The sequence below is a fragment of the Amblyraja radiata genome, chromosome 15, assembly GCF_010909765.2.
Source record: "Amblyraja radiata isolate CabotCenter1 chromosome 15, sAmbRad1.1.pri, whole genome shotgun sequence".
Taxonomy (NCBI): Eukaryota; Metazoa; Chordata; class Chondrichthyes; order Rajiformes; family Rajidae; genus Amblyraja; species Amblyraja radiata.
The window spans coordinates 14,258,141-14,272,333 of NC_045970.1; the positions used below are offsets into that span (position 1 = coordinate 14,258,141).

Here is a 14,193-nt window from a genome sequence, read left to right on the forward strand (position 1 = left end):
TAGGGACAGGTGTCACATCTCCTGTGGTTGCAGGTGAAAGTACCTGGGGAGAGGTGTGCAAGGATGAGTGAACCAAGGAGCTTGTGGAGAGAGCGTCTCTGCGGAGTTGGATAAGGAGAGAAAATGTGACTGGTGATGGGATCGCGTTGAAGGTGATGGAAATGTCAGAGAATGATGTGTTGGATATGGAGGCCAGTGGGGGTGAAAGTTGAGGACCAGGGGAACTCTATCCTTTTTCCGTCTGGAGTGAGAGCAGAACTACGGGACACTGAGAAGATGCGAGTGAGGGATCCATCTACGACAGCATACTCTGATAGGGCAACCCCGTGATGCAGCTGGTAGAGTTGCTGCCTCACAGCACCAGAGATCCAGGTTCGATCCTGATCTCTGGTGCTTGTCTGTGTGGAGTTTGTAAACTCTTCCTATGATCTTGTGGGTTTCCTCTGGGTATTCCATTTTCCTCCCACATCCCAATGACATGCAGCTATGCAGGTTAAATGGCCTCAGTAATTGGCCCCTGACGCATAGGGAGTGGATGAGAAAGTGGGAGAACATAGAACTAGTGAGAACCGGCAATCAATGGTGGGTGTGGACAGTGGGCTGAAGGGCGATTTTTCTATGATGTATCTCTAACCTTAACTAAACAGGGTGAGGGGGGGGACCATATTTACTAAAGTAAGAAGGCATCTCGGATGTCCTGGAATGGTTAGCCTCTTCTTAGGAGCAGATGTGGCAGAGATGGAGACATTCAGACTAGAAGATGACATCTTTGTAAGCGGCAGGGTGGGAGGAGATGTAGTCCAGAGAACTGTGAGAGTCAGTGGGTTTATAATAGATGCTGGTCAATAGTCTGTCCCCTGTGATGGAGACAGAGAGATCAAGAAAGTGCAGAGTGGCTCTGATGAAAAAGGCACAAACTGGATTATTAGCATCGTTAATTGCATTGTCAATATATTGCACCAGATTGGTAGACTGCTGTAAATAAACAAATAAATAAATGTCAATTAATTTTTAGCACAAAATCGAACTTTCTCCACTCCTGGGATCCTGGATCAATGACACAATTGCGCGATCCTTTTCTTGGGAAATCTGAAAATAGTATATTATTGTAGTTGCTAAATTACACTAGTCCCACATTATTAATAACAGGTAGTGTTAACATTGGCCAAAATAAAGATATTATAAAATGGAGAATCCTTACATCTGCAGGGCCTGCTTGGTCAATTTCTGTGTAAAACTGCAAGCTGCGAGTCGGTGCCAGCTAGTCTGAACCCTAGATTGATATGCAGGATGGGGAAAGATCCAGATGTCATCTTTATTGTTAAAATGTATGCAGACTTTGCAGAAGAGCTCAAAGGTTTTGCAGATGCATTAGCAGGATTGGCCGACTGCAGAAGGGTTGTAAATACTGTTAATAATGTTGCGAGGTGTTTGTGTTACTGTTTGATGATTGGCTGAAGTGTGAAGCCTTGTTTGAATTGTTTATACTCCCCGGGAGAATGTTGCATTATTTGATTAATTGACTTCCTTCCAGAAGCTTCTGTAGAAACATTGTAATGGGGTGCTTTGTAATTGGGTTAGGGAACTGTCAATAACATGTAATCGATATCTGTGATTGGTTTGTAGGGGTTACCACCCTCATGTAGTTCTGCCCCACAGGGTTCGATGACCTATAAACGGTAACCCCCACGAGGATTGTTGTCGATCTTCTATATGTATATATGTATGTAGTTTGCTTGTTTATACTATTCTAGTGACAAATGTAAAGCACTTTGGCCAACGAGAGTTGTTTTTTAAATGTGCTATATAAATAAGTGTGACGACGACTTCTGAAGGAGCACTTGGGACTGCATGACCTTTTGGAGGTGTCTGCTTGCACGAAGCTGAAGGGCTTGGACAAGGATCGATCCCGCGGTGGTTAGGTACTGTATAAGGGATTCGTTATTGTTTCATAAAATAAAGTTTAGTGGTCCAGTGCTTGACTTTTACTGAACTCGACTAAGGGGAGTTAGCTCAAGGAGCATAATTACAGAAGCTGATAGATTCTACATTATTTGTAGAACAGAAGAAATAAGGTCAAGGACATACATTTTCCTTATAAGCCCAATACAAAAAGAAAATGATAAATTTGATCATTATGAAACTTTTAAAAAAAGATTGTAAGGAGGTTTTAATGATTTATGTTAACTCAGTTTCCCTAAGGTCCAATTAAAGAAAAAGATCTTGCATTATGAATCAAAATATCATCTAATTTTTCTTGGATTTGAAGAATGTAAATATATTACAGGGGATAATAGCGAGATTTGTGGATGTAAATTAGAATAATGATAAAATTAATTTCCTCTCAAAATCTAATAAGGTTCCACAGAGTAAAATAAGTGTCAGATATGATTGTGTAAGTCTCCTGTGAGTCTAAAAAACAAGCGATGTAACATTTCAAATGAAGATCGATGAACTACTAATCATTGTAAAGACAAACAAAATGCAACAATTAGTAATGTCATTGAGAAATAAAGTATTTTTTAACATTCAAGAGAGATTCAATAATGATATAATATGAGCAGCAGTGAAACAATGACATTTCACGCAATCCCACAGTTCACACCCTATAATCTCATGAACACGTCAGTTTTAAATAGTATACTGTCTCAATTCAAAAACATTGTTTTATAGTTTTGCATTCTTTTCCACAAGCCTTACACGTTATCACAATATATGATTAACATTTGCAGTGTTAATGGCTACATGAATAACTTCATTCGATTTTCACTGTGACAGCAGTTATACTGAATTTCAGCCTCTGTGCACTAGGGGGCTCTGAGGTGCAGGTTTCTGAAGTCTACCCTTCTGAACACCTCCAAACACACATTGATGCATTGGCATCAATTATCTGTGAGTGGAGCCAGAACAGATCAATAAAGAATGGTGGGTTTATAGTCTGCATCTGTGAAAAGGAGTGCTAGAAACATGAGGGGAAATAGCTGTGAGGAAATGGCTATATATCATGTGTAATATGATCTATATATATGTGTATTTGTGAGTATGTGTATATGTACACACACTGAACTTTTTTTCTCTCTCTCATTTATTATATTGTTTACAGTGTACTATGTTTACATATTCTGTTGTGTTGCTGTAAGTAAGAATTTTATTGTTCTATCTGGGACATAGGACAATAAAACACTCTTGACTCTCTCCAGAGATCTGTTTTAAAGTGGACCTACAAGCAGCATTTCCCTAGCATTAGACTCCAAAGTGTCAAATCTTTTCATCCAAGTCCCTTGTAACTTCAGACTGAATATGGTCCTGACCCGTAATGTTGTCTGTTCATTTCCCTTTACAGATACTACCTGAACTGTTGAGTTCCTCCAGTGGTTTGTTTTTCACTCCTCTTCAACTTATGCTAAAGCAGGCTTCTTGAGGTTGGACTGCCTACTTTTATGAATGACTGAATATCATGGAAGTGCAGTCCATGTGTGTATTACAAATCATTGTGTGTGTGTGTGTATCCTTGTGTGTTTGAAATCGAGTAAAATGTCATGAACTTCATGGAGCCCGCAGTAAGTCTTGGCACTTGGATTGAGCGTGCTTTTGTGATGAAATTGTACAGTGTAATGTACATAACTGTTACACTATATAGACAGAATTTCAAAGTGCAGGCTTCTGTTAGCATTTGCAGCATTATTCAAAGGGCATGGAAGATCAATATTATATGTTGCTTATCCTGATATTCATACAGGTGTGCCCATGTAACATGGCATCTTCATTTGTTCTATATTCCACAGGGTGGCGCTGCGATGGCAGTCTCGCCAACAGTCTGTCTGTCCTTTTGACTTTTTTTTTGTTACTTTTAGTATGTTTAAAAAGTTTGTTAATATTCTCTGGTTTGTTTTATGTGGGGCGTGGGCGGGTGGGGGGGGGGGGGGTGGGGGGGGGGGTGGGGGGGTGGGTCGGGGGAAGCATTTTTTCAATCTCTTACCTTGCCGGAGATGCAATTGTTTTCCGGGTCGTATCTCTGGTCGCTCTGTAGCCTAACATCATGTAGCTGGCGCCCTAGCTTGGGACTGACTTTGAGCCCCACCGCGGGGACGTGGACTTACCATCAGAGTCGATCCCTTGCCTGGGATCGACGTTCCAACCGCGGCCTGCGGATTTCACCATCGAGGAGCTTGCAGTCTCGGGTAGAGACTGATGTCGGGAGCTCCAAACGACGCAGAAGGTTTCATTCAGCCCTGACCCGGGGTCCGATCACCCGGTGTGGGGAGCTGAGACTCCCCCCACCCCCCAATGCAGGAGCTTGATCGCCCCGACACGAGGGCCCAAACGCCGCCGGCTATGGGAGCGAAGATCGCCCCGTCAACGGAAGGCTCGAGGCCCCCGACCGCGGGAGAACAAAGAAGGGAAGAGATTAAACTTTTTTTCGCCTTCCATCACAGTGATGAATGTGGAGGAGTCACTGTGGTGGATGTTTATGTTAAAATGTATTTGTGTGTTTTGTTGCTTTTTATTGGTATGACTGTATGGCAAATCTAATTCCTCATATGTTGCAAAACATACTTGGCTAATAAAGTATGATTATGATTATTATTTTCTCTATATATCACTGTCTATATCCCTCATTCCCCTTTCCCCATACTCTCAATCTCCTGTGTAGGAAGGAACTGCAGATGCAGGTTTAAACTGTTTAAACCAGCACCTGCAGTTCCTTCCTGCACATGGCATCTATTAGCTTCCTTTGGGCGAAAGAAAACTGCTCTTTTATGACAAAGGGAGGGAAGTGCAGAGAAACATTCTTGAGTGATAGCAGCAACTGAGAGTTGATGCAAATGGAAGCAAATATTGAAAGCAGTGTACATGAGGCATCTAATGATATCACTTAGCTGTATTAACTAAAGATGAATTTCTAGGCAAATACGTGAATCTAATTTTCACACCTACATTAATATCAAATTATGAATTCCACTCGCAAAATATAGCTCAAATAAGTTGAATTATTATGGTACTATTGAAGATTTAAAAATATTCATGATTGAACAAGGTTGGTTGCAGAGAATTTTCACTGTCTCTGAAATTATTTGTAGTCCAATCGTTAACCCATTTTGGAATTGGTGCTTAGTTATCAATTACGGTAAGATTTATCAGCAATGCAAGTAGTCTATAATTATTTCCCACTGGAACCATCGTACATGATTGATTTTCATAGCATTAATATGTTCACCACACAGGATATAGAAGCATGAAAGCGGAGTGAGTATGAGCTCTTAGGATATTCTTGAATTGATCACTACAATGACGATTTAACTATGATACATGTCTATTATTTCTGAGGAAACACACAGTGCTCTCTCTCCACAGATGCTGACTGACCACTGAGTTCTTCCAGCATTCTGTATTTTGTAACCTAAACCTAATGCTATGTTCCGTGACTGGTCCCTCTTTTAGCCAGATCTAGCATCACTTTTGAGATCTAATTTCTTAGTCTATCCATGGCCTTCTCTTTTCTTCTCTCCATATTTTTCCAATTTCTCTGCAACTTAAACCCTTGTGTTATCTCTAACTTTTTCCAGTTCTATTGAAGGGTGATCATCTTACCAAATTACCTCACCTACTGAGTATTTCCACCATTTGCTGCTTTGTGACTTAATTGACAATAAAGTGAGGTGGTTGCACCTGGTGCAGGTAGGGAGCTGTTGTTGAACACATGCTGATATGGAAAAATATGTGTGGATAAGACTTCTATTAATCTTATAAAAAGAAAAACTGCAAATGGCTCGCTATGAATCAATAGAACTTGGATTTTTTGTTCTGTAAAAATGGCCGATATAATCACCACTTTTTAACAGGAAATAAATATTGAAGTGTATTCTGTATATCTGTTAATCTATCTCTCGAACATTATCAGGGGCAGTATTGATCTCCTTGTTTAATCAGTGTGTGGTGTTTAGCATTACTAACATAGGTAAAACAAATGACGCCTGAAGTTGCCATGCATTGAACAATCCTAGATTTAACGGTTTAAGTATTTATAATTCATTCAAATGATAGAAACAAATTAATGTCCATATGATTAAGAAATATAATTTTAAATGAACGCTTACCATTCTTATGTTTTCTTGTGTGAGAAATTTGAGCTTATTTTCCATACGTCGTAAGGCATGGCTCATTTCTTCGTTCTTCCGACTGAGACGTTTCTTTTTATCCAGGAGTGGTTTGTACTGACTTTCTGCCTCACGTAAACGCTTGAGCTAAAGAGGAAATATGGATTGAGAGACATTAACCTGACCACCACTAGACCTGCAGTTTAAAGAACCTTAGGTTCATCAGTGGATAGTCTGCAATGGATTCGATGGATATGGTTGATGCTGAAACAAATAAAATCCTTTAGAAAACTAATCTTAATTTTAAATCTGAAATTTCCATTTCAAATGTTATCAAAGCCCCTATATCAGATTCAAATCTTAATTTATTTAAAATGTAAATTATAATCCAACATGATTATTATTATCTACAACACCTATAGCATCATTCTCATATATACTATCATATAGTATTATAGTAGCAATGCAATATTAAAATACTGGGAAGAGTTCAACGTTTTCTCTCAAAATACATGAAGGAATATATCAGAATTTGCCATTGCCATAGCATTTAATAATAGTATGGGTATGTTTTGCCAACGTATAAGTAGAATGGCCTGTTATACAACGTTAGCTCCAAATTCAGCACAGAACACCATTTGAATTAGACTTTGCTCAGTCAGGGTCCCATAACAGTGAAGGTTCTCACTGTGTGGAATGTTTTATTATAGACCTTGGAAGTTTCCACTCTTACTGACTCATCTAGACCCACCTCGGATCATAAATCCATCCTGCAGGATATGCTCCAGTTTGACATTGCAAGTTCCCTTTGACTGCTCGAATCAGATCCCGTCCCTCCTTATGATTCTGGATTGTCCACTTCCTAATTGGCAGATCACAATCAGCACAGTTTGGCACAGACACCCCATTTGGTGTCCATCAGCACAGAGGCACCTCAGGGCTCATAAAGTCATAAGTGATCGGAACAGAATTAGGCCATTCGGCCAATCAAGTCTGCTCTGCCATGCAATCATGGCTGATCTATCTCTCCCTCCTAAATCTACTCTCCTGCTAGAACTTAATCATTTGTTGCTGCCCATGATTTGTCCTGGTCTTTTGTTGCCTCCAGTTTGACCCCCCCCCCTTTTTTTAGACTGAAGAAGGGTCCTGACCCAAAATATCACCTATCCTTTTTCTCCAGAGTTGCTGTCTGACCTGTTGATTTATTTCAGCAATTTGTGTCTACATCTACAGTTCTTTGTCTCTATTGGTTGCATCACAGCCTGGTTCAGAGATTCGGATGCGCAATACCGTAGAAGGCTGCAGAAAATGGTGGACATTATCTAATCATGTGTATGGATATCTCGGCCATCGGAGGGATTTACAGAAAGAAGGCAGCTAATACCATCAACAACCCATACCTCTCTGGCCATGCTCTCTTTTTTGCTGCTACCACCAGGAAGAAAGTACAGAACCGTTACCTTCAGTTCCAAGACCTCCTTCAATCAGGCACTTGAACCATCCTGCACAACTCTGACCACAATCCACCAAATCACTGCAGACCTTGGACTCTTATGGATGCTCCATGGATTTTGCACTATCATGGTCTAGTTTACTTAGAATAACTGATCATTTATTGTATGTGTATATTGTTGGTGCTGCAGCAAGTAAGGATTTCATGGCTTCAGTTCATCTTTGGTGGATAAAACAAATAAACTCTCTCGATCTCTTGACACTCTGAGTTCTTTCCCCTTTACATCACCCCTGATTGTGGCAACAGTTCCTAGCCGCCATGTATGCGTCCAAATCACTGAAGCTTCCTTTGCTGCACAAACTTTAACAAAATGTCATGTTGCAGTTATATACGATGTTGGCGAGGACACATTTAGTGTTGATCCCAAAGTCTGGGTTAATAGAATTTTACTTTTCTCAGCACTTATTTCGATTCCATAGCTCTTCATTGTATGAACACATCTGTAACTTCTTGAAACCCTTCAGATGTTCCAGCTGTCAGATCAAAAATCATTGCCAAAGTACATGGCGCTGATCTTCCACCCTCAAGTGATACAGTTCTGTAGAAATTCTTTTGACGTGTTTGAGGCAGAGGTTGAAAAGGCATGGTGTAAATAAGCAATCTTTGCAACCCTTGTACTGAACTCACAGAGATGATATAAAGATTTTGTATACTTTGTGAGTGCTATCAAGGATTTTACTTCGGAGTCACGTGAGTGACTACGTGAAGAAGCCCGCCAGGACGCATGCGTGTCATATCGCTTTCACGCTTGCGAAACGACAGGCGGGGTGGAACGTTCCCCCGCAGCGGTAAGTTTGAAACCGCGACCTGCAGGTAAGTGATTTACTCTGCGGTAGTTTTTGTCCCCGCACTGTTTTACACAGGGGGGGAAGCTGGACAAAATAGTGTCCACAAGTGCTGCGAGTAAAGCTGGCTGGGGAGGACCGCGAAGTTGCGGGAGCCAGCAGCAGTTGAAGGCACAAGCCCCGTAAGGGATCAGCTGTGCCGACTTTTTGTCCCGCGCCGGCCAGAACACCACGGCCGGGCGGAAGACTATTCAGAATGGGGCTGTCGACTTTTGACAAGTTGAAAACGGAGGAGGCGGGGTGGAACGACGTTCCCCCGTAGCGACAATTTAAACCAGGACCTGCAGGTAAGAGCTGCGGTCTTTTTGTGTTTTCCCATGCTGATTACAGGTGGAGAAACCAACGGGCTGCGACAAAGCTGGTGAGGGAGGACCGCGGAGCAGCGGGCAGCCAGCAGCAGCCAGCGGCACTCGGATCACCGATAGTGGGATCAGCTGTGCCCGATGTCGCCTCCGCACCGGCCAGATCCACGCGGCCGGGCGGTAAGGCTAGACACAAAACAAACAAGGTCGTGGACTCAGAGGAGTCCGACTTTGAACAACCGCGGGCGGCCAGCGACCGAGAGCGCTGGAGCCAGATGGAGCGGTGTGTTGGAGCATTTGCTCCAACGTGACAGTCTCCGGGAGATGGAGTCGGGTCACTGTGGGCCCTATGATAAACCCACAGCAGTACCTCTTGAAGGGCTGCACAGTGCTTCTACCTCATCAGAGGGGAGCACTGCGGGTCAGTTCTGGGCTGACCTGGAAGAGGGGTCCGCAGAAGGAAAGACAAGTGTGCAAGGGGTGCAGGGACTGTGCAAACCTGGGACCACAAAACCACCAATACTATTGTTTGGAGGCAACCTATCGAAGCAAGTCAAGGAGCTCGATGAGGAAGGAAAAACCCTGGGACTAATAAAAGGGACTCCAACAAAAACCCACTACAGCCAATGACAGCACCCCTACGCACCCACCAGCAGAACTTGTGAAAGCTCGAAGGCCCGGTACTCAAAACAGGAGTCTTTTTAAGCCATGGCCCAGGCCGGCCTTCTTGGAAGATGCGGGGACCTCCAACGCCAACCAAACTGAAAATCCAGACACCAGCGCAACAACAGCAGCGAAGAACCTACAAAAAAGAAGTAAACCTGCCACTGGTAACTATGGAGGTAGGTGGGTCTGGTTCCCTACAAAATACAGGGAGCATGGAGGTTGGGGGGAGATTACACTCTTTTCTGAATGCATGGAGCATGTTAACAACCGATACTTACATCTTAAGCCGTATCCAGGGATATACAATAGAGTTTATACACAAGTACAGCCCTCCAGTTCAACATATACCGAACCGAATGTTCGTGCTTTCTGATAAAGAAAAATCAAAAGCGCAAGCTGAACTGGAGCGGCTTTACGTAAAAGGTGTAATTGAGAAAACTCAACACGAACCATTAGAATTCGTGTCCAATATATTTACCAAAAACAAAAAAGATGGTGGTTGTCGCATCATCATAGATCTGACAAAATTGAATACATTTGTACAATATATTCACTTCAAAATGGAAACTTTTGTTACTGCTAAACAATTAATTTCCAAAGGTTACTTCATGGCCAGCATCGATTTAAAAGATGCTTACTATTCAGTGCCTATACGAGGTAACCACAGATTGGCCAAACAAACTGTAACAGCCACAAAACAGTTATTTGAAAAACTGGGATTTATTATCCATCCAGTTAAATCTAAACTAACGCCTTCCACTACTATGGACTATTTGGGGTTCACCATTGGCTCAGTTCACATGTCGGTAACTCTGCCTAAGGGAAAGGCTAGAGATTTAATAGAGGCTTGCAATAACCTCATTGACATCAGCAAACCATCCATCAGATTGGTAGCAAAATTAATTGGCAAAATGGTGGCTGCCTTTCCAGCCACACAATTTGGACCTCTACATTACCAAAACGTACAGAGAGCAAAAATACAAGCAGTCAAAATTAATGCAGGTCACTTTCACAGACCTATGAAACTACCAATCAAAGCTAAAATGGAACTAAAATGGTGGATAGATCTGACTTTGTTCCAATCCAATCATTGTCAGTAACCCTTCCATGGTACTACAAACTGATGCCAGTGCACTTGGGTGGGGAGCCACCAATACCATCACCAGCTGTGGAGGTAGATGGACTGCTCAGGAGGCATCATTATTACTCACACTGGGCATAAACTACCTGGAAATGTTGGGTGCATTCCATGGCCTAAAGTCATATTGTACTGGGTCATATCACCAGCATGTTAGACTACAGATAGACAATACCACCGTGGTAGCATACATTAACCACATGGGTGGAAACAAATCGACATCATGTGACAATCTGGCTAATACAATTTGGCAATGGTGTATCCAGAGAGATATTTGGATATCAGCCACTTACCTACCAGGAAGACTAAATTTAGTGGCAGACACCAGGTCACGCAAATTTAATGAAAACACCGAATGGATGTTGAATTAAAAAGTATTTGCTGATATTATAGCAAAATATGGAACACCAGATATCGATTTATTCGCATTCAGACTTAACCACCAGTTATCAAATCATGTTTCATGGGAACCAGACCCTGGGGCAGCGGCGACAGATGCATTTTCGCTGCATTGGGGGGAAATTGTTTATTTACGCATTCCCTCCTTTCTGCCTCATCAGTCGGGTATTAAGGAAAATACAACAAGACTCTGCGTCTGGTATTTTGGTAGTACCCGATTGGCCTACTCAACCATGGTTCCCAGTGGTATTAAACATGGTATTAGAACCATGTATCACCATCCCACATAGACCAGATTTATTGCTACATCCCGTAACAAGGGATAGCCACCCATGCCATAAACATTTGAAATTATTAATTTGTAGAGTTTAAAAACACCTCTACTACAACTGGGACTGACGGACCGAACAGTGAACATGATCTCGGCGGCCCAAAGACAGTCAACCAAAAAAAAAAAAAACACAGTATCTGGTCTATATCAGGAAGTGGGAGATGTACTGCCATAAAAACAACATCACCTACAGAGACATGAACATCCCGTCTGTTCTGAAATATCTGGCAGGCCTCCACTATGATGAGGGGCTCAGTTACAGTGTCATCAACTGCGCCAGAAGTGCCCAATCGACTTACCTATGGCAGGGGACAGAGCGTTACTCTGTTGGGACTCACCCACTGGTAACAAAACTTATGAGGGGAATTTTTAATACTAATCCCCCAAGAACCAGGTACTCCCAAATATGGGATGTAAGTATTGTCCTGAAGATGCTCAGGAATTGGTCTCCAGCAACAGCTCTGTCCCTACACAGACTGACATTAAAAACAGTCATGCTAATGGCATTGGTCACGGCACAGAGGGTACAGTCACTGCATAAACTAAGACTGGACAACATGACTTCCTCAACAGAAAATATTATGTTTCATATCTATGAGTTAGTAAGCAGAACAGACAGGGATCAGCAGGCCTCAATATACAATTTAGGTCATACCCAACAGATGACCGTCTGTGTATTGTAAGACATCTGTCGTTATACATGGAGAAAACAAAAATCCTAAGAGGCAATGAGAAGGCACTTTTTGGTCAGCCACTAGCAACCACACAAAGAGTGACGATCCAGACAATCTCAAGATGGCTGAAACAGGTGCTAACACAGGCTGGGGTGGATATTAATATTTTAAATCTCATTCCACCAGGGCTGCAGCTACATCGGCAGCGATACAGTTGGATGTCCCAATGGACCAAATCCTCAAGGCAGCAGGATGGTCTGGGGGGGGGAAAAACATTCCAATTATTTTACAATAAACCAGTAATGAAACCTGGAACGTTTGCAGAAACAATTTTAAGTTCTGTAAATTAATTTAAACCCATAAAAAGGGGTTATAAATTTGTGTTAATAAATTTTATGATTTCAATGTCGAATTCATGACCAAATTATGTAACACAATTCCTCCTACAGTCATCAAGGCAGACGTGATGCATGGACTCGTTTCCACGGTATGAAATCACAGAGCTTTAAAATCTTCACGTAGTCACTCACGTGACTCCGAAGTAGAATAGTAAGATTAAACGAGAACTTACCAGTTTGAAGTTTGATCTGTATTTTATGAGGAGTTACGATGAGGGATTACGTGCCCTCCGCTCCCACCCTTGATCATATACTTAACTGGTATCTCTTCTCTAATCTTACTATGTTTAGTCATTACAGTTATCTGTGATTTCACACCGCTGCTTTGAAGAATGACACGCATGCGTCCTGGCGGGCTTCTTCACGTAATCCCTCATCGTAACTCCTCATAAAATACAGATCAAACTTCAAACTGGTAAGTTCTCGTTTAATCTTACTATTTACTGATGTACTCTTTCATCTGGCAACTGAAGTGTTTTATGTCACATCCTAGCAGAAGTCTGTGAAGCTGTGGTGAAGTCTGTGAAAAAGCTGTGATGCACTGTTACATAATTCTCAATAAATTGTTACAAACAATTAACTACACTGAATTAACTACACTGAGCTGTTATAAAGTTCATAGGGGTAGTAGACAATAGTTTTGACAAATGGACAAACCAGTTTGGAGGAGGTAACTAAGAAGATTGATGTAGGCAGGGCAATAGATGTTGCCTGTATGGGTTTATGCGACATTTGACGAGGTCACACATAGTAGGCTGGTCTGGAAGGTTAAGACACATGGGAACCAAGATGAGCTGACTAACTGGGTCCAAAATTGGCTTAGGGATAGCAGGCAGAGGGGAGTAGTGGAAGGATGCTTTGCAGATCAGAGACCATGCCCTGCCTACATCAATCTTCTTAGTTACTGTCTTGGAAGACCATGACCAGCGGATTTGTGCAAGGTTTTGTCCTAAGATTTTTGTTGTATGTGAGATATATTAACAACTTGGATGTGAACGTAGGAAGGATGATGAGTATGTTTCTGGATAGCATGAACATAACTGGTGTGGTGGAGAATGAGGAAGCTTTTCTGAAGCTGCAGTAGGATAGCGATCATTTGGAGAGAAGCATTGGCAAGTGGAATTTACTCCTGACAAGTGCAAGATGATGCATTTTGGAAAGTCAAATAAGTGTAAACCATACATGTTGAAAAAAGTCAATGTACAAAGGGATTTAGGATTCAAGTCCCTAGTTCCTGAAAGTTGACAGGGTGGTGAAGAAGGCATGTGGCATGCTTGCCTTTATAGGTCAGAATATACAAGTTGGGAGGTTATATTGCAACGTTACAAAGCACTGGTTAGACAGTACTTGGAGTACTGTATGCACTTCTGTTTGCCACTATGTAGGATATGGTTGCAATGGTGTGAGTGCAGAAAGGATTTACCAAAATGATGCTTAGATTGGAGAATTTTGGTTAAGGGGAGATGTTTAGGCTTGTATCCCTGGAATGAAGGAGGCTCAGGGATGGCTTGATAAAGGTATATAAAATTATGATTATAAGTAGATGGTCAGTGGGAAGGTGGTGTAACAGCGAGTTGCTGCCTACATCACCAGAGACCCGGGTTTGACCCCGACTACGGCTGTACGGGGTTTGTACGTTCTCCCCGTGACCGCATGGGTTTTCTCCTGGTGCTTCGGTTTCCTCCCATACTCCAAAGATGTATATGTTTGTAGGTTAATTGGCTTTGGCATTGTCCCTAGTGTGGAGGATTGTGCCAGTGTGCGGGGATCGCTGGTCGGCACGGACTCTATGGGGCGAAGGGCCTGTTTCCACTCTATAACTCTAAACT

At 42.1% G+C, this 14,193-nt stretch overlaps 1 protein-coding gene across 1 annotated transcript in view; it reads right to left on the reverse strand.

Moving 5' to 3' along the window:
* The window catches only part of jakmip3 (Janus kinase and microtubule interacting protein 3), a 285,672-nt gene that overhangs the window by 54,276 nt on the left and 217,203 nt on the right, over positions 1-14,193 (reverse strand). The window contains exon 6 of the mRNA XM_033033654.1: positions 6,099-6,245. Coding sequence (XP_032889545.1) covers positions 6,099-6,245 — 147 coding nt within the window. The remainder of the gene's footprint in view (positions 1-6,098; positions 6,246-14,193) is intronic.